General features: G+C 38.4%; 1 protein-coding gene across 4 annotated transcripts in view; it reads right to left on the bottom strand.

The window, feature by feature from the left end:
* trappc9 (trafficking protein particle complex subunit 9) overlaps positions 1-19,662 on the bottom strand; it is a 371,401-nt gene that overhangs the window by 319,011 nt on the left and 32,728 nt on the right. For all 4 annotated transcript variants that reach the window (XM_079830150.1, XM_079830148.1, XM_079830149.1 and 1 more), the window contains one exon: positions 15,905-16,048. In XM_079830150.1, coding sequence (XP_079686276.1) covers positions 15,905-16,048 — 144 coding nt within the window. The remainder of the gene's footprint in view (positions 1-15,904; positions 16,049-19,662) is intronic.

Here is a 19,662-nt window from a genome sequence, read left to right on the forward strand (position 1 = left end):
TAAACTTCTAAACCTAGGGAAAATGTTGAACAGTGAGGTAATGGACAGTTTGTTCTTTAAAACAACATGAAAGTGCATTTGAATACGTTTAACTTCAGTAATGTAACATATCTAAGAATACTGAATATTGAAACCAAATCCTCAAGGCAATATTGTAGGACAGGACTATAATTTGACTGGCTCGTAATGACAAGCTCTGACATTTTTGATGTTCCCCGCACTGACTTTAGCTCCGTTTCCACCGAAATTACCCGGAACAATTTGTACCAGGAACTTTTTTTACAGGATTTTTTTTCCCTCAGACCTGCTACTGTCTGCGTTTCCACTGCGGTCTAAAGTGCCGTGAAAATTAGGCAAATTAGTCCGGTGATGTAGGACTGCACGCGACTGAGATTCAAGCAGCGCTGCTTTTGCTGGTTATGTATTGTTTACTAAAGAGGTAATTAACAAAACTACGGAAAACAGACAAGCACTGATACTAAAGCGTATTCTGAAAGCTTGTAAAGCTAGATTTAAAATAAGACAACGTATGTTATTATCAGCTATTACGGACGTTGACCGTGATATGGCTGAGACGAACGCGCGCCATCGGACAGAAAGAGCAAGACTGATATTTGCTGAATGCAGAACGACCCTCGCAAAAGACTTTTAAAAATGCCGGTTGAAATAATGCTGCGTGAGCTCAACCAATCAACATGTTCAGTGCCCAAGTCCCACCCCCGAAAGTTCCTGAACTTTGAAAAAGTACTACCTCGCAAGCAGTGTTAATTTCGTTGACGAATAATTTTTGTCAACGACCTTTTTTCACTGACGAAAACGAGACGATAACTAAATAAAAACTGGTGTTGGATGACAAAAACTATGACGGAAATCAACTGTCATTTTCGTCAACAAATAAAAATGATGATGTCCTATGTAACAGATGCGCAAATTTGATTAGAACGTGCTGATCTAACCGCGGGAAAAAACGGCGCCGTTGCGCTTCTCCAGGCTCACGCATCCCCAATACAGCGCTCCAGAGCGGCTCACAATTAATGAATAGCGCACATTTATGCCAGGCAATTGTTTATGAACTAATGCTGATGAACAATGACAATGTTGACTTTACGATCTTTATATAGTAATGTGTTTTAGACGGTTGTAACAACGCATATTTTATCTCCCTCATCTGAACTTGAATGAGCTCCTGCAACTGCAATAGTAAGGCGCAGACATTTCAAAATAAGAGTCAATGTGTATTTTGAGCTTGTTTATAATTAAAAGTCACGCATTATATATTCGTTTTTGGTTACACAATAAACTAATAAACTAATAATTGCATTCTCAGGGTTATAATAGTTAGCTAAAACCATAAAAAAATCTTCATTAATTGAAATTAAATCAATGTTAACTCTGAAATTAAAAAAATAAATAAACAAACTTGAAGCTTTAGCTTAATCTGATATGGCCTACTAACTAAAACAGAAATACAAAGTTATAAAAACTATATAGATGTTTAAAAAAAAAAAAAATCTGATTATGATCAATGTTGCAAACAGTTGTACAGCTTCATATTTTTATGGAAACCATGATACATTTTGTTTAAGATCCTTTGATGAACAGAAAGTTCAAAAGAACAGAATTTATTTGAAATGAATTTATTTTGTGACATTATAAATGTCGTAAGTGTCATTTATGGTCAATGTAATGTTTCCTTTCAGAATAAAATTTTATTTCTAAAAAAATTTATATCGTACTGACCCTGAACTTTTGATAATAATAATAATAATAATACATTTAAATCTCGGCCCTTCACTGAGGTAAAAACATTAGTTCCTGAAAGGAAAATGAACAAATATTTCTTAAATGTATGCAAAGTTTATCAAGATCTACAAAGCAACATTTCGTTTTCTACTAGCTAGGATACAACAGTTTATATAATATTTTTTGTAAAGAATAAAATAATCCAGGTGTCATGAAAAGAAGTTTAGAAAAAAAATACACACACTTAAAGGTGCAGTGATTTTTAGCGGCATCTAGTGGTAAGGTTGCAATTGATTGCAAATGACCAGCGCTACGGTGGCCGACACAGGACAAAAAATGTCGTCATCGGAGAGAGCACAGAGTGACTAGCGCTCTGTAGAGAAGTTTGTCCCTTTAAGGCCTGTACACACCAGGACGAATATCGCACACGATTATCGCCAGCGTTTTTCGAGACGTTTTTCGGCGCGTCTTGAGTGTTCACACCCAAGCGATTTTCACTGGCGATGCGCCGAGTGAACGTGCAAATTCAGTAGATAGCGCTCCCGGTACACAAGGTGGTGCTGCGGCACTTTTCTGCCTCTGAGACTCGCTTGTCACACAGAAGAAGAAGAGAGACAGTTTTTACGTGCTTGCCAAAACCATAGATATATTATGTCTATGGCCAAAACCATTCACACACTTTTTGCTAACTGGCAAGCAGCATTAGCAGCTCATCTTCTTCTTTGTCTACTTACTACTTCTTCTTCGTATCAATGTGTGCTCGGCAAGACCGTTTTGTGCTTGAGCGCCACCAAGTCGTGTTTTACTGTCACTTCAGCAGCTCCAGGCACGTGAACAAAAGCGCTGATCTCATTGGTCGGCCAGTTTTTAACGTGCCGCGTCAAAATAAAAAAACGAACCGAGACGTTTTTTTTTTAAATGACGCTTTTACGCCTGCCGTTTTGCGCGTTGGTGTGTACACTCACATTTGCGCCCTTTGTTTAGTCACGAGGCGTTAAACGTCGGCGATAAACGCACGCGAAAATCGTCCCGGTGTGAACAGGCCTTTAGGCTACTGTAGAAACATGACAGCGCAAAATGGCAATTTCACTGTAAGAGAATAGAAATAGTATGTAGATAGAAATGGCTCATTCTAAAGTAATAAAAACATAACGGTTCATCATGTAAGGCCTTTATACACCACTGAAAACATAGTTATGTATATTATACAGGGTTCCCACTCTTTCATGAACACCAGATTCAAGGACTTTCAAGGACTTTTTAAAGCACCTTTTATTTTAAATCAAGCACAATAAATACGATAAAGGTGGGTATGTTACTACAAAATTATATCTAATACCTATTGTACCTGTGTCTATCATTAATGTAGTAACGCTAAGGCATATACTGACAACTAAAATACAATTTCCAAAGAGGAAAAATTTCCAATTTTACAAAATCCATTGAGGAAAGAGGCGGGTGTACAAGATGCAGTTTGCAGCTCTTATTCCTGCTTTTAACATTTATTTCACACTAGTTTTAGTTTTCTTTTTTATAAATCATTACTTAATTAAATCATCAAAATCTAGAGATAATATTGTATACTTAAATTTTCCAATTAAATGAAAAGATATGGACAAGTTAACTGTTAGGCATTAAAAATATGTAAAATTATTTATTAAATCACCTGTACATGGCACCTTTTTAAAAATCAATTTGAAGGCTTTAAAGACCTGCACATATATTACAGTATATTTAACAGATATAATCGCTGCCGTAATAACGAACAATTTCAAATGTCTACGAGCTTTTCTTCTTTTTATTTTTGAGCGGTGATGAGATATATTGCTCTTGTAAATACTTGCCAGCATTTCAGTAGGTCTAGATCTTTAAAATGTATCCGAATTACAGCAAAGCGCAACCGTACGATGGCCAGCAGTGGTCAAAAAGGATATAAACAGTGCATTTTGAAGTGATATATTCTAGAAAACTCACAGATGTGGATTCGGACGGCAATTAAATTACTACAGGTCCTTGGTGTTTGTCTATAAACAGGAGGTAATTCGGCCGGGGATTTTTACGCGGGTGGTGGGAGAAATACTGACATTCTGGATTCGGGCAGCAATAAAATCACAGACTGTCAATGATGAAAATACCTTACGACCGCACAAGAAACAATTACTGTCCGAATAGGGCTTTTGACAGTAGATGGCGCTTATGGAACAGCAGAAATATATTGAAATATCTTCCTCCCGTAGCGCTGTTTTGGCCATGCATGAAGCGTATGAAGGCCAATTTTTGTAATAGCACCATGATACTCTAACAAAATGCAGTTCATGCTTAATTCAAGCACTTTCAAGGACCTATGTTTGTTTTCAAGTACTTTCCAGGCCTTTAATCCATGTGTCTGAAATTCAAGAACTTTCCAATACTTTCAAGAAGAGTGGGAACCCTGATTATATTGCATTTCTGTCAATAGATCCTCATAAATACTACACACTGCACCTTTAAACTTTACTCTCTATCCAATCTAACATCTCTTCATTTCTATATTTCGTTATCTCTTCCATCTAGATTTTGGAAACACGTATCTGCCACCTATGTAAATGTTCCTCCACCTCTTTCTCTCTATCTGCATTAATCACTTCGTAACGCAAGCATACACCTGTTATATGTAGGCAGAGCAATTGTTCACTACAATGCTGTGCCTTGAATAAAACATCCCCATCTTTTCTTCTAATATCATTCTGTCAGGAACTGAAACAGACCGTACCCATCATGTGCTAACTTAAAAGAAACTCAGAAACTCCTGCTCTGTCATCCCGTCAAGAGTCCAGATTGGCTCTGATCAATGTAAAGCAGAAGTGTTTGAATCAGACGCCTCCGTTCTGTGAAGTGTCTTTGTGCTGAGGGCGTTCCTAACAACTGCCGCTAATCATTAGTCATTATACAGTAGTGTATAACCGGGCGGGTGGCAATCTCACTGTACTTTTACTTTAAGATGATTTCAGTGAAGAAAAGCATCAGGAGGCCGACTGTAACCGTAGGTCTCTTCGCCTCTCAGATGGGACACTGGTTTAATTCAGGTGAGCAGCTCTCCCTAATCAAAAATCAATCAGCGGGACAGCAATTCAAATTAACACAGATCGGCACTTCTGTAAAGTCAACACTAGCTATGTTTACATAGACAACTTTGTTTCAATTAGATTGAAATCATTTTGATTGATGAATCCGAGCATAGTATATGATAGTAGTATATGAGTAAAGCTGCACGATCAATCGATAAAAGATTGTGATCTCAATTCAAACACCCACACGATGTTATTCCTAAATGACAGCGATTCAGCTTTCTACAAGATCTGCCAGTGCTGTATTGTTTTGGTATGAAACAGCTTCTCAACCACACAGTATCATTATTTCTGCTTTACAATCATTCAGATTAACACAGAAGTAAAAAAAAAAAGTTTATAGTTTGAATATAAACACCAGGTTTGTAGTACTATTTTAATGGTCTTGGTCTTGTCATGGACTCGTGTGCATTGTGACTTGGTATTGCAGTGTTGTAGTCGAGACCAGCTCATTCGAGTCGAGTCCGAGTCGAGACAGAAACCAGAGAAAATCCACAAACAACATTAGAACTCGATTTAATTCACTTTTTAGTTACGGAGGGCATGCAAAAGAGTGACTGCAGAAGAATTTCTGCCTTTTTAATGCAAAAGTTTGAATGTGCCGGAGGGAGAGAGGGCGGGCGGCGTTCTGTCAGACATTTTTGGGGGAAGATGTTCAGTGTTGAGACTGTCAGCAGTCATCGTATCTGTATTCATTTTATTATTTAATTAAACAAGATTTGGTTTTCTCTGTGACACTTTTGTCCTACTTTGTAAACAGAAAATATATTAAAATAGGATCGGTGCAGCTTCTGCAGTAATGCGGTCGATGTACCGGTCAGTCGTTTTACCGGTCGATCTACGTTCCTACTCTCACCTATGGTCATGAGTTGTGGGTCATGACCGAAAGGACAAGATCCCGGATACAGGCGGCCAAAATGAGCTTTCTCCGCAGGGTGGCTGGGCGCTCCCTTAGAGATAGGGGGAAAAGCTCGGTCACTTGGGAGGAGCTCAGAGTAGAGCCATTGCTCCTCCACATCGAGAGGACCCAGCTGAGGTGGCTCTGGCATCCTGGACGCCTTCCCGGGGAGGTGTTCCGGGCCTGTCCCACCGGGAGGAGACCCCAGGGAAGACCTAGGACACGCTGGAGGCATTATGTCTCCCGGCTGGCCTGGGAACGCCTCGGTATTCCTCCGGAAGAGCTGGAGGAAGCATCCAGGGAGCGAGAAGTCTGGCCGTCTCTACTTAGACTGTTGCCCCCGCGACCCAGCCCCGGGTAATCGGAAGATGATGATGATAATTTAAGCACGTTCTTGACATTCTTTCAACTTGAATTCAAAATAATTCACAATTTCATGCATAACTTTTAATTCAGCTCAAAATAGTCTTTTCCGACCTCTTGTGGAAAAAAAATAATATAACAAAACTCTTGCCACTAGATGGCCTTATAGCTCTATATGGAGCAAATGAGCTGTTCCGCTGGGTCCTAAAGTCAGTTCCTTTGGAATGCATTCAGATACACATGTAGACATTATAAAAGCATTTTAGTTTGAATTGAGCATTTTTAGGTTTTTTTATGTGTTCCTCACATTCCATTCATGGGTCAAATTGACCTGCGAGAGAAGGATTTGTTACTTTTTTAAATTTCAAGCATAAAACTCCTCGAATCCAGTTTGTGTATTCGTGGTTCAAGTGCGACAAAAGTCCAAGAGTCTTGGACCACTTCGATGAACACGAGTTTTGGGTCAAAATGACCTAAGGGAAGGATTTTTTTTTTTTTTAAATAGACTTCACCAAATTAACATTTAGTCCGAGCCTCTTTACTTTGTTTAGTTGTCTATTCAGAATAGTGGGAGAATCATGATCTTATTTATAAAATAAAAAAATTTGTGATTCTCATCAAATTTAGTGATTCTCGCATGATGCTTATATTTATAAAGCCGTAAAAATGCCCCTTCCCGCACCCGAAACAAAGCTTTTGTGGATGAAAGTCTGAAGCAAGGACAGGTGGGACAACATTTTCCTGCAGCACTTCACAGACGATGAGTGGACGAAGAATTTCAGAATAACACAACAGTCATTTATGACACTACTTTCAACAACAACAACAACAACAGCTCGTTTTGAGCATCATATGTCATTAGGAAATTTCCCAATCAAGTGTTTACATGTCCTATCAAACAGATTAGAACAGGTTTAAGCCTCCCTTTACAATCCGAATGAAATTTCAATCGGATTTAGCCTCCTCATTCCAATTGACGTGGTTACATGAGAATTTTTTTATTCCAACTGTGCTACTAGTCCGATTAGGCTCTGATTATTTGGGCCCAGGAAAGTGCAATCTATGTATTCATTCAACTAATACTATGAAATGAAACAAACTCTATACAAACAAACTGGTTTGCTAAAAATGAACCAAACTTCTCAACTCAGCTTAAGTGTGCATTCCCATAGGACGTGATTAACCCTCTGGTGCTCTTCGTTTAGGGGTTGCATTGGTTGTCTTCCCGGTCATAAGTGACCGGACACCTAAAAATTAAACTTCCTCCACCCCAGTAAAACCAATGCAAATGATTTTTCTTCAATAATATTTTTTCTTTTTAATTTTGTATTTTTAGATGATTTGATGGTATTTTTTAATATTTATGCAATAATTATGGTCTATTTTTGCCATTGAAAATTATACAATAATTTTTTTATTTTATTAATTTATTAATTTTTTTTTTTAATTATTGCAGTATTTCAGGTTAAAATAGAAACCAGGCCTTCAAAATATTTTTAGATTAGCACCCTCTTTTGGAATTATTTAAGAAATCATGCAACTATGGGTGTAATCACTAGAGGTCTCTATGGAGAGGCTTGAGAATTCCCTAGTTCTCTTTTGAACACATTTAATGATTTTTTTTTTTTTTGATGGATTTGAATATATATTTAAAAAATCTCAAAGACAATTTATTATAAAGTTTTAGATATTATTTTTTTTGTTAGAAATATAAAAAAAAATTCTGTGAATTTGTGTTTTAGCAGATTTCCCATTCATTTCCTATGGTGGTCATTTTAGAGTATTTGGGAGTATTTTTTTTAAGACCACTTTTTCTTGACCATCTCATTGTGTGTTTGTGTGTACATACCTAATGCTAGAAAAGTCACCAAGTTTCATATCATTCTGATGAAGCTATGATTTTTATTTTTCTATGATTCAAAATGTGGTTCATAGGTTCAGTTTTTCATAGGTGTGTGTGTGTGTGTGTGTGTGTGTGTGTGTGTGTGTGTGTGTGTGTGTGTGTGTGTGTGTGTGTGTGTGTGTGTGTGTGTGTGTGTGTGTGTGTGTGTGTGTGTGTGTGTGTGTGTGTGTGTGTGTGTGTGTGTGTGTGTGTGTGTGTGTGTGTGTGTGTGTGGGCATGTTTTCGTGAAATATCAGGACACAAATGTGTATAATGACATGGGTATGACATAGGTATTACAAAAAGAGGGTGAAATATGAGGACGTTCCCCATGTCCTCACTTTTCAAAATGCTTATAAATCACACAGAATTAGGTTTTTTTCACAGAAAGTGAACTGCACAGTCTCCTGTGAGGGCTAGGTTTAGGGGCAGGGGCAGTGTAAGGGGATAGAAAATACAGTTTGTACGGTATAAAAACCATTACGCCTATGGAATGTCCTCACATTTCACAAAAACAAACATGTGTGTGTGTGTGTGTGTGTGTGTGTGTGTGTGTGTGTGTGTGTGTGTGTGTGTGTGTGTGTGTGTGTGTGTGTGTGTGTGTGTGTGTGTGTGTGTGTGTGTGTGTGTGTGTGTGTGTGTGTGTGTGTGTGTGTGTGTGTGTGAGTGGACCCCTTTACTGATGTGTACTTTTTTTCAGCATTGTGGCCGATTTGTAGATTGTACACACAAATATTCTGAGAATTTTTGTGTTTTTGCCGATTTCCCATTTATTTCCTATGGTCGGTCATTTATGACCAAAGACAATGAATGCTACCTTTTTTTTTTACGACCAATTAGCATGCTCGAATCATGACCCCAATTTTTTTGTGTGTTAACATACCTAATGCTAGAAAAGTCACCAAGTTTCATATCATTCCGATGAAGCAGTGATTTTTAAAATTTCAAAACAGAAAATTTTCCGGTCAGAAATGACCGAAGAGCACCAGAGGGTTAAATATAGACTAAATTTAGGCTTTAAAAAAAGGGCTAAATCTGAGCTGAAAGCCAGAGCAAGTGATATTCTTACTTGCAGTGATAAATTGATGTGAAATCATTAATTTTCAATAAGAAATGGAAACTTAAGATATAGGGGCAGGATGTGTTCGTATCCAGCGATTTGAAAAAGTTGGGAAAAGTTTGACTTTAAGCTACTACCAATGAGAGTGAAGAAGTCATGTGATCCATCCCCTGTCAGATAGTCGAGGGACAATGCTAAACATTTAATAAAATATGTATATACATTTGTATGCAATGTACTATGCCTATAGATTGAAAAATTACTATTAATATTATGCATCAAGTCATGAGCAAGTGGACACACTGTAATGCCAGATAACAACTTATAGGATATCTACTATAAATAAGACTTGAAGTGTTCAAGCTTCTGTTTAAACTCCAAAAGAAGACCCAAAATTCCATTAAAGTTCCGAAAACAGATCACATAACTCGTTAGACAAAATAAGAGTGATTGGTTTGGCTGTCAGAAGAGTGCAGAATTGGGTTTGATCAGAACATAGGGAGCCATTGTTCCCCTGACACTGTGTTGAAAACAGCGTTCGACCAATGCCTGAGCTCAGCCGAGGAAACTCTGGATTTGTTCTGTCTGGTAGGAAATGATAAGCTTGACAGAGCTCAATACCCAAGAGCTGCAGGCCCAACCGCATGCATGCGTGTGTGTGAGAGTGTATGTGTGTGAGAAAGAGAGGCAGGCAGGATTACAGCACACCTCTGTGGGGACAGGATACTGTGAAGTGGACCATGGCTGAATAACAAAAAAACAACATCAATCTCTTTTCAAAGACACAGAAGCTTTCAGGAAAATCCAGGTAACACACTCAGACACACACAGAGGCCCACATGCATACACACACAAGTACATACATCTTTAAACTTAACCAGTGTTCACACTAAAAGTAGTCGTACTAGTAACCTTTGAAAAACATTTTCAGTAGCTCAAAGGCTTTCATATTCAATACAATCTAGCTGTCTTTTAAAAGCAATGCATTTTTAACACTGTGATGTAGAAGTACAATATGCAAAATTGCTAAATAAAGATTTTTAAAAATCATTTTGATTCAGACAGATTCCCTAATGAACCGGGTTTGAAAAATGAAGATCAACTAGTACTAGTACAACTAGAAAAAAATGACCATAGGGCATTTTCATTATTTCATATTTTATTAAATACCAGCCCTGTCAAATAGTTTTAACATGAGGCAATAATCAAATGTGCCTTTCTGAAGTAGCACTGCAAAATCTGAATCATTGTGATGAATCAGTTCAATTATTTCATCGACAAAAAACTCAAACTCAATACTGTTCCCAAAACAGTGAACAGCTTCATTACATCTTTTGAAAACTGTAGTCATACACTTATTTCATTAGCTGTAGTTTATTATTTATTATTTTAATTAATAATTGTCCATTTAATTCACTATAATTAATATATTAATATACATTTTAACTATAATTAAAATATTATATAGTCAAATAAATGAGATATTTTTATATTATAATATAATCTCTGAGTGTTTAAAGAGCTTTAATATTGTGTTAGCAACTCTATTAATATTGAGTTAACTTTTCTTTTTTTTCTTCAAAATATCTATTTGACTGTAATTTAACTTCTTTACTTTGAATACCCTGGCGAACTGCACTAAAGTAGCTTCCCCAACCCAGCATTCAACATTCACACACAGGCTTGTAAAGGAATAAAGAAAATAAGTCATTGTGCAGAGAGAGAGTGATGACCTTCTAAAAAGAGCATGGCTGAAAGTATAATATGACGATTCCATAAAATACAGGCCTGAAAATACAATCACAAGTCGTCACCGCAGCAGAATCCATCTACATAAACGCACTCTAGTGAACATTTTATCTTTACGGTCTCTTTCTTTTCATCTCTTTTAGATGAGCGCTGTCTGTTTGTCTGAATCTCTGGGTACATGAGGACTGTCTGAATAGGCTGACAGCATCTACTGTACTAAGAGCGTTTGTTCTTGCTTGTTTTGTTACGTTTGAGGGCTACATTTCTTAAACCGCGTCTTTGCAAATTTAGTAAAAATCAACATAAGGAACAAAATCAGGTTCATAAATGGTACAAAAAATATTTGCAATTCAAATGCCCCATTATGCTTTTTAGAATAGTACCATTCATGCAGTGTAATATCGTCGTTCGGAGGTCCTGACTCTCTGTGGTCATTAAAAATCCCATGGCACTTCTCGTAAAGAGTAGGGGTGTAACCCTGGCATCCTGGCCAAATTCCCTTCATTGGCCCTTACCAATCATGGCCTCCTAATAATCCCCATCCATTGAATTGGCTCTATCACCCTCTCTCCTCTCCACCAATAGCTGGTGTGTGGTGAGCGCACTGGCGCCGTTGTACTGTGGCTGCCGTCGCATCATCTAAGTGGATGCTGCACACTGGTGGTGGTTGAGGAGAGACCCCTGACATGAGTGTAAAGCGCTTTGGGTGTACAGTAGTACATATTAAAGCGCTATATAAATGCCTCTGATGTGAATGTAAAAGGTCTGCAAAGTTTTAAAGGCCCACCGAAGTGCCTTAAAACTTGCAGCATTATTCAATGTGTTGACGGAATTTTCACTGAAACAGGAAGACACCGAACAGCTCCTCCCCTTTTTTTAAATAGCCAATAGCGTTTATTTTATATCCCTGCTTGCCCAGAGCCGTTGAGCTCGGTAACGCTAGATTCACACGGGGCGTGGCTGAAGCTTGGTGCTGATGCGACCGTCATAGTGACAACCGCCAATCACATTACTTGCCGCTTGGACCACAACACAACACAAAAAGGCGCCTTTTGGCAGCTAGTCTGTGAGACGAAATGGATGCGATTTGGTTGCCTGTCATTCAATGATAAACAGAGTACACGGACACAATACAAGCACGGTACATACCAGATTCACCAAATGTGAAATCTGCTACATCTTTCCAGGCCTGGTCTCTCCGATTTGTGTCCCGGTATGTATACAAAGATTGGTCGTGCAGAACCGGGTGATTACCCACCACAATTATCAATTTTTCCTCCATTTTGATCGTTCTTCATTCACCGGTGTTTTAAATGAACGCAATTGGCTAGCGTCTGCCCTAGGGAATTTGCATAGGGCGATCTGATTGGATGACGCCTGCGTTGGCGCTTGAAAAGTTGAGAAATCTTCAACTTCTGCCACTTGCAACGCGAGTGAAGCGACGCGCCGGAACCCACAATTCAGTTCGGCAAAGCATGACGTCACCCATTCAAAGTAAATGAGAAGCGTTAACGCCAACGGCTCGTGTGAATGCGGTGTAAAGCCGCAGCTTCCTTCTAATCTCTAACCGTTTCTCCTCCTAATCTCATATTGCTTTAAAATACAGCATTCTGTGCAGAATTCAAATGAGTCCGATACGTTTTGTGGTCTGCGCTGATTTGCGCATATGATCTGCTCTGTGCTATCGTGTCTCTGGATCGGAGCAGACTGTGTGCGCTGCAGCGGTTCACATGACACTAACACCAGATGGAAAGCATATTCACACTAGTGACGCACCGAAATGAAAATTCTGGGCCGAAACCGAAAATTTAGGATGCACTAGGCCGAAAACCGAAACTGAAGCCGAAAATGGCTTCTTTTAAAAACGTATACTAATATATATATATATATATATATATATATATATATATATATATATATATATATATATATATATATATATATATATATATATATATAAATTGCTTAAATTCAATGGATCTGAAATGAAAAAATAACGAACCAATAGAATAATCAAACTTTTATTAAGTTACATAAAAAAACCTAAAATATTTTTAACAATAAATATAAATAATAATACCAAATAATATTATTCTTCAAGTTTTATGTTCCATCAAATAAAATAGTTTTTTTAACAGTTGTGAAAAAAGATCCACAATTATCTGAATAACTGCACACAAAATCACAGAATAGTTCTCATTAAGAACATGAGATGCTGCACTGAATAGTCTCTCAATGTCTGTGACTGTTCTCCGGGAAAAATGGCATTTGGGGGGTAAAATATGTGTTTCTTTGGCAGGGTTGCCTGCTAAAATTCGCATTCCTGGGTCTAAATATCACATAAATGGGGTCGCTTCAATCCGCGGACATGGAAAAACATCCCACGGGAAAACCGCGGAATTGGCAACACTGCTTGGGGCAGATAAATACCTGCGTGCAATCCGCGCAAGCAAGGAAAGCAGCCTTCGTTCGCGCGCCAGTAGTCAAGGGGATTGTCGCTTCTGGCAATGGGTAGTTCAGCTGGATACGTCTCTATTTGCTCTCATACCGCTGACATGCTTAATCTTTGATAAGCAGACGCGTCGCGTGATAACCGCTCGAACGTGAATGAAACCTGTTCATTCACGTTCTTTGCTGAATAGGAAAGAATTCAGCAAATTCTTTTGCTTGCGCTTGCGCTCGGATGGGAGGGGCGGGTGACATTCATTTTCGGTTTACGTTTTCGGCAGTTTTTTTCATTTCGGCCCGAAACCGATAATGCCATTTTCGTCCGAACATTTTCGGCGGCCGAAATTTCGGTGCACCCCTAATTCACACTGTTTGAATAGTTCCCTATCCCCTTTATAGTGCACTATATGCCATTCACCATGTAGAAAATAGTAAATGTGCGAACAATTGTACAATTGCAATTTATAATGTAGGGGAGCCCTTCAAATACTGGGGCATCTGATTGGACAGAAATTCTGAAGAGAAGCAGAAGTGCACAGTGATGCAATCAAAATCATTGATCTATATAGGCGGGAGTGAAAGACTAAGTTTTGAACACCTATATCTTCTAAATGCAAGTTTTGTCATCTTTTTGGAGCACACTAGCTTATAGATAACAGTAAAGCTAACATATTCATTTTCATTTACATTTTCATTTCATGGCGACTTTAAAGGTCCCATGGCATGAAATTTTCATTTTATGAGGTTTTTCAACATTAATATGAGTTCCCCTAGCCTGAATATTGTCCCCAAGTGGATAGAAATGTTGATCGGTGTAAAACCGAGTTCTGGCTGTCTTTCTCTGCCTTTGAGAAAATGACAGGCCAGACTAGCCAATCCTGAAGTCTCCTGGTTTGACGTCCAATCAGGAACGGTTACCTCCCTTTCCTCCGCCCAGAGAATCTGGCACGCCCATGCAAGCGCTCGAGAGATCATGGCTTGTGAACGAGTGAATGCTGGCAGTTTCTCAGTGCTTGGATGTACAAATGAAAACAGAAGTCTTTTTTCAGTTCCTTCTGATCTGTGATCAGTGATTTCTGATGTGTAGCTAATTATTTATTATTCGTGCACACAATGCGGCATCTCTCTCTCCCGACAGAACGGTGTTTTCGTGTTTTCTATCTTATGAGTCAGTGTTTTTGTACGTCCTCGTCGCGTCTATCGGTTCTAGAATGTGCATACAGTCGGGAGTTTCTGCTCAACATCGTCAGAGTAACATCTTCAGAGATAAACCTCACACACGCCGAAGCTCGGGCTGCACTGACCGGTTGGCCTTCAACATCCCCGACCCACAGTACTGCATCTGGCCCACAGCGGAGGCACCAAACGCGGCGCGAGATTAAGCAGAAGGGGGTAAGCGTGAGGGTATCCGGCTAGGCTAGCCAGCTAGCCCCACAATAAACTGGATTACATTCGATTACTGCTGTTGTGTCTTTGTTTGCGCTGTGTACTCAACGCGCGTCACTGACGCTTTTATTTTATTTTAAAAATAATGCTATTATCAACACTTTTAACTCGTTCATCTCGACAGCTGTAATGGTACTTTGCATGTGTTACAAAGTTGGTAATAATGATGAAGACGGACTCGGTGTGACTGGGACTCGTGTTTATTCAGAACTCTCAGATACAAACACAATAAACTCGCGCTGACTGACAGCGCTCTCATAACTCAGTAGTTACTATAAATAACTTTGTTAGCAATCGCTGAGCTCAGTCTCTGGTACATTAGTGATGTCCGGTTCGCGAACGATCTTTCTTTTGAACCAGTTCTTTTTAGTGAACCGAATCAGTTCACCAAATCGGACTGAATCGTTCTAAACGGTTCGCGTCTCCAGTCATCGCTGATCCATAATTTACTAAAGTTACTAACTTTCTGACATGAGTGACAGTCCCTCCGACTAGAAATAGACTAATAACCTGAAGTATATGCTGTAACTACAACAGTTCAGACATGCTGAGAACTGATGTGAAGTGAACTCAGGTCCATCCGTCTCTCTGGCAGCAGCTCGTGCCTGCTCGTGCCTCGTAGACCTCGTTAAACCACGCCCCCTCCGCTCATTTAAAATGCAAAGATGTCAGCCAATCACAACAGTGGGCGTTTTTACTGAAGTCTCACAGCAGACACGCCTCTTGAAGCAGGGCATTCAGCCACAGGGCAAACAGCAGTATAGAAAAAATGCCTTTTATTTCTAAATTATGACATTTTATGATGTAAAAGTCATACTAACAATATAAGTACACCTCAGGAAACATTATAAAATAATAGAAAAATGCCATGCCATGGGACCTTTAAAGATCAAAGTCCACGAAAAATAAAGTTATTGTGTCCTAAAAAAAAGTATTCATTCTGAACTGCTGAAACGAGTCGTCAGCAATTCCAGTCCTACTTCCTGCTACATACCTATGTAACTACTTAACAACTTTTCATAATGCCAGCCAATGGTCTTCATTGGCTCCCAGCGAACAACGTCTACCTTGAAACGCCTTTACACACTGTAGTGGTAGCTGAGGCCTGGAAGAGTGTGGTTTGTGTTTGTCGAAAACATCGATAGGAGGTCTTTAAAACAATGTGTGTAAAGATTTGAGGGCATTTGTGCATGCGCCCCATGTCTTACCCTGGTCTGAGAGGAAGTCCAGCATGGTCTGTAGCAGGAAAGAGAGATGTCTGACAGACAGACCTGGGTTCCCCATACGACGAGACGCATACACCAGCTCATGAAGCAACCGTAACTGTACTGCCGCCCATCCACGATGGGTCCCTACAAACAGAGAGAAGGAGAAAGCATTCAAAGACAGACAAAACAACACTTTTGATGCATTCGCATTTCCACCTTCTGTTTTTTCCCTCCCAATGGTACACAAAGGCCCTTTTCAATACTCTAGCAGCATTTTATTTACTTTCCCTTCCTGATCATGGTAGTTATGGTTCCTTGCTACAAAAAAGTCTTCTTTACATCCTTTTTAACTGATGAAATATAATGTGACAGGAAGGTCAAACTCTGTCAAGTTTTGTTTGTATATACAGCATCTTTTTCTGCTCAAACTGTCAGAGAGGCATCATAAAATTTACAGTCCTAAATTACATGATACAACAGCTGAGTTACAAAACTCATCAATCAGGCAACTAACACGGCCGTCACAGTGCAGAGAGAGAGACGTGAAGCTGATCTGTGCTGCTCCTGAAGAATGTGGCAGCAGCTCTGGAATGATTGTGAGGATTTATCACCCCACAAGGTTCTGCCGCTCACATGACTGTCGGTTTCACACTCACCTTTTACTCAATTCATGCAAATCCACACTAAGCTTTACAGAAGAGAGACCGTGTATGCAAAAAGCAACACGAAACTGCAACATTTATGCTTTTTATCAAGAAACAGTAATCAACAGACTCCAAGAAACTGTTAGAAGAACACACTACAATACTACAAAAGTCTATATGCGTGGGGTACAATGGTAACCCACTGCATGTGTCAAAATGTGAAGTATAGACACAGTACCACAACGCAATGTGCTAAAACAAGAAGCAATCGTAATTCTTAACTTCTCTGTACACTAAACGTGTAAGACATATTTACATAAACATGTATTTACTTAAAACTGTAAATTTCTACATATTTCCAAGATGAGAACTGGGTGCAACTCGCTTAATTAAACATGCGATTTAATGAGATCTTCTGCCGTACATGCCAAATTACAGATGCATCCTTATTTGCATACCACTCAGTCCTAAATGGTATATGAGATTATAAAAAAAGGATTGTTTTTCCCAGGTCCCTGAGTTATAATTACCCACAAGCCCTGTTTTTTTTTCCCCCTCAAATGTGTGAATTTAAAAGTCAATAATGAATTTGGCAAACGCAATAGTACGCAACAAACAGATCTGTGGTATCAAGAGGCAAAATGTGTTGTAATACGTCCCAAAACATTTCCAACACATAATTTATGCATAAAACATGCATCCTAAAAGTGTATACACATAAACCGAATCGTACTGTATCATATGTACTGCATTGTATTGTATTGTATCGTATCGTACTGTATCATACTGTATCATATGTACTGCATTGTATCGTATCGTACTGTATCATACTGTATCATATGTACTGCATTGTATCGTATCGTACTGTATTGTAATGTACGGTATCATATGTACTGCATTGTATTGTATTATATTGTAATGTATCGTATCGTACTGTTTTGTATCATACTGTATCATATGTACTGCATTGTATCGTATCGTACTGTATTGTAATGTACGGTATCATATGTACTGCATTGTTTTGTATTAAATTGTAATGTATTGTATCATATTGTATCGTACTGTATCGTATTGTATTGTATTGTATCATACTGTATCATATGTACTGCATCGTATTGTATCGTACTGTATCGTATCGTACTGTATTGTATCATACTGTTTTGTATCGTACTGTATTGTATCATACTGTTTTGTATTGTATCGTACTGTATTGTATTGTATTGTATTGTATCGTATTGTATCGTATTGTATCATATTGTACTGTATTGTATCCTATTGTATCATACGGTAATGTATTGTATTTTATCATACTGTATTGTATCCTATTGTATCATACTGTAATGTATTGTATTGTATCATACTGTATTGTATTGTATCGCACTGTATCATATGTACTGCATTGCATTGTATTGTATCGTACTGTACAGTATCATATCGTACAATATTGTATTGTATCATATGTACTGCATTGTATTGTATCGTATCGTACTATATTGTATTGTATCATACTGTATCATATGTACTGCATTGTATTGTATCGTATCGTACTGTATCGTACTGTATTGTATCATACTGTATCATATGTACTGCATTGTATCGTATCGTACTGTAATGTACGGTATCATGTACTGCATTGTATTGTACTATATTGTAATGCATCTTATCGTATCGTACTGTTTTGTATCGTATCATACTGTATTGTATCATACGGTTTTGTATTGTATCGTACTGTATTGTATGTACTGTATTGTATTGTATTGTACTGTATTTTGTTTTGTATCATATTGTACTGTATTGTATCCTATTGTATCATACTGTAATGTATTGTATTGTATCATACTGTATTGTATCCTATTGTATCATACTGTAATGTATTGTTTCATACTGTATTGTATTTGTCTCTTCCTTAGGCCCTGTCCCAAATGGCACCCTAAACACTAACGGTCTTCCTACAAGTCTGCACTTTCGTGACGTAATGCCACTTTGACTGTCAGGAAGAAGGTTGTTGTGGAGCTCGCACCAGTGTTGGGTGCGCATCAAGGGCACATATCAACTGCAAAGGGGGCACTCGTGAGCACCCTTCTGAAACATAAAATGACAAATGTGACACCCTACTCATGGACTTAACAGACACGCACCGCAGCCATTGTAAGTCCACAACACTGAAAGTGCATATGAAGTGTGGCATTTGGGACAGGGCCTTCCTCTGATGTGCCCTGTTCCTGCACAGATTGTGTGAAGGGAGTGTTAGCTAGGGAATTTTATATATGGTGTCTTGAGACACTGATACGGTGTTATTGAAAATCAAAGAAAACTATAAAAAATGTATAAATAGTACCCTACAAAGACCAGATTCTGTCCAATTCCCAGCAAAATATTATATGTACATGCACAAGCTCTATTCCCCATGCCGTCTCCTCCTGGAGTCAACCATAAATGCATCTTATACCTTTTTATTATGCATAACCTTATCTGCATATAATTTCCATATGCATTTTCCCATCCAGACACCCATTAACAGATACTACAGCGTATTAGCAGAATGAGAAACACATTAGGCCACGATAAAGACTGTAAATATCATTTTTGCAAATAAGAAAAAAACTTGCAGTCTGGCATCAGCATATAACTGAAATGTCTTTTGTAAAATAAAACATGAAACGTGTATAAGCTTACCTCTACATCCAAGTAGAATGTCATATCTTATTAGTCAATTAGTTAAATTAATACATATATACATTCAAACCAAAATGTATTCAGACACCTTCAACATTTTCTCACATTATCACAGTTTATTCGCTATAGTTAAGAAAATGGTTAAACTGTGATGATTAGAGTTAAACTGTGTCAGAACAGATAATGTCAGATAACTTTGATAGAAAGTTATGTAATGGATTACAATCAACCAATCAGCTGTCAAAATCAATGGAGTTTCAAAGCGCTTCGATGCGCTTCAGAGGGTCTGCACCATCCCAGACGAGGAATAGGGTCTTATCTAGCTAAACAATCGGTCATTTTTAAAAAAAAGTCAAAAAGGTCACACTAGACGTAGGCGGAAGTACCGCCCCGAGCGAACGTGCGAGGACTAATACAAACAGCCTTTTCCATTTTCAA

Source organism: Gobio gobio (assembly GCF_949357685.1).
Source record: "Gobio gobio genome assembly, chromosome: 11".
In the NCBI taxonomy this organism is placed as follows: domain Eukaryota; kingdom Metazoa; phylum Chordata; class Actinopteri; order Cypriniformes; family Gobionidae; genus Gobio; species Gobio gobio.